A 2,024-nucleotide genomic window follows, 5' to 3' on the forward strand; every position below is an offset into this window, starting at 1 on the left:
TCCTGTTAACAGTAAATAAATACTAAATAAGAGTTAAAATGCTATTTAAAAAGGCTTCCGACTCATTTCCTGTGGGTCTTTTGTAGCTTTGTGTCTGATTTTGGCAGCACGCTGAAGGACAATTTGTCTCTGTAGTCCGCGTCCCCCTACGCCATGGTGTCCAGGACCACGTTGCAGTCCGCGTCACCCTACGCCATGTTGTCCAGGACCATGTTGCAGTCCGCGTCCCCCTACGCCATGTTGTCCAGGACCACGTTGCCGTCTCGGTCTTTGATCCGGATCCGTCCGTTGGGGTATCGGGTTTCCTGCCTGCCGTCGGCGTAGACCGTCTTCACGGTGCCGTCCGGGTACTCCCTCCTCTTGTACTCGGCCGTGTGGACCTCCTTCTGGCCCGTGTTGAACAGGATCTCTTTGGTACCGTCCCTGAAAAGAGGCAGCGAACGTTCACGCCCGGTTAAGTGTTTGAAATGGAAACAAATCTCGTGGCATCGAGGAAGAAAAATACTCCAAATCGAGCTTATAAGCTTATATCTTTAAAAGTAACTAAAGTAGAAGTACCTCAACATTTTACTTAAGTACATGTTCTTCATTACTTTCACCACTGCTCATATCTGCCTAATGGCAGAACCGTTTGTCTGAACCTGTAAAACCAGAATCATGAAGAACAGAAGCTCGTTTCTTACGGGTTGACTTGTATGACGGTTCCGTCCGTCAGCACGCTCTCCTCTCGCCCGCTGGGGAACAAGTTCTTCACCGTCTGGTCCGGGAAGACGATTTCTTTACGGCCGTCTGGGAAATGTTTCTCTGGAGAAATAAAAATAAAAAGAACCGGAAGATTAATGTACAAGTTTAAATCAGAGCTCAGCTGGTTTCAGACACTGATACAAGGTTTCATTACCTGCTTTTTTATTTGTTTGTATAACATGAGTTTAACTCAGTACATTAACCAAAGTACTCTACATTTATATGCAGATTCAGATTATTAGAACAAAACTGTGTGATGGTGCATGACTATAGATTAAACTACCCGGCTGTCTATAAAGTAGATAAAGTTAGCTCCGCCTTTACTGTCTGCATCGATACAGTGATCAACTGAAAACAGCTGTTACTGCTCGTGTCTCACCGGTCTGGTTGTTGGGGAAGTGCAGGACCTCCATGCCGTCTGGGTAGGTGATGTGAGTCGTCTGGGCGTCGGCGTAGAAGTAGATCTGAGAAGAAGAAGAGTTACTAGTCAGATGTAACTCTCAAGGTACACAAAGAAAACAACTAAACGCAAGTGAAGCGTCTCGCCGCTCTCTGGTCGGCTAAATGTAAACGCAAGTGAAGCGTCTCGCCGCTCTCTGGTCGGCTAAATGTAAACGTAAGTGAAGCGTCTCGCCGCTCTCTGGTCATCTGAAGGTAAGTGAAGCGCCTCGCCGCTCTCTGGTCGTCTAAACGTAAGTGAAGCGTCTCGCCGCTCTCTGGTCATCTGAACGTAAACGTAAGTCAAGCGTCTTGCTGCTCTCTGGTCGTCTAAACGTAAGTGAAGCGCCTCGCCACTCTCTGGTCGTCTAAACGTAAGTGAAGCGTCTCACCACTCTATGGTCGTCTAAACGTAAGTGAAGCGTCTCGCCGCTCTCTGGTCGTCTGAACGTAAACGTAAGTGAAGCGTCTCGCCGCTCTCTGGTCATCTGAAGGTAAGTGAAGCGCCTCGCCGCTCTCTGGTCGTCTGAATGTAAACGTAAGTGAAGCGTCTCGCCGCTCTCTGGTCGTCTAAACGTAAGTGAAGCGTCTCGCCACTCTGGTCATCTGAACGTAAACGTAAGTGAAGCGTCCCGCCGCTCTCTGGTCGTCTGAATGTAAACGTAAGTGAAGCGTCTCACCACTCTCTGGTCGTCTGAATGTAAACGTAAGTGAAGCGTCTCACCACTCCGGCCGTCTGAACGTAAACGTGAGTGAAGCGTCTCACCATTCTCTGGTCGTCTGAACGTAAACGTAAGTGAAGCGTCTCACCACTCTCTGGTCGTCTGAACGTAAACGTGAGT

General features: G+C 48.5%; 1 protein-coding gene across 1 annotated transcript in view; it reads right to left on the minus strand.

The window, feature by feature from the left end:
- Positions 1-6: 6 nt before the first annotated feature.
- Positions 7-2,024, minus strand: part of cpap (centrosome assembly and centriole elongation protein) — a 12,529-nt gene continuing 10,511 nt past the window's right edge. Inside the window, exons 17-19 of the mRNA XM_031873964.1 lie at positions 1,124-1,208; positions 684-804; positions 7-423 (exon numbers count right to left, since the gene is read on the minus strand). Of these exons, the coding sequence (XP_031729824.1) occupies positions 231-423; positions 684-804; positions 1,124-1,208 (399 nt within the window). The 3' untranslated portion in view covers positions 7-230. The remainder of the gene's footprint in view (positions 424-683; positions 805-1,123; positions 1,209-2,024) is intronic.

Source organism: Anarrhichthys ocellatus, unplaced genomic scaffold, assembly GCF_004355925.1.
Source record: "Anarrhichthys ocellatus isolate YVR2014 unplaced genomic scaffold, GSC_Weel_1.0 scaffold77, whole genome shotgun sequence".
Lineage (NCBI taxonomy): Eukaryota > Metazoa > Chordata > Actinopteri > Perciformes > Anarhichadidae > Anarrhichthys > Anarrhichthys ocellatus.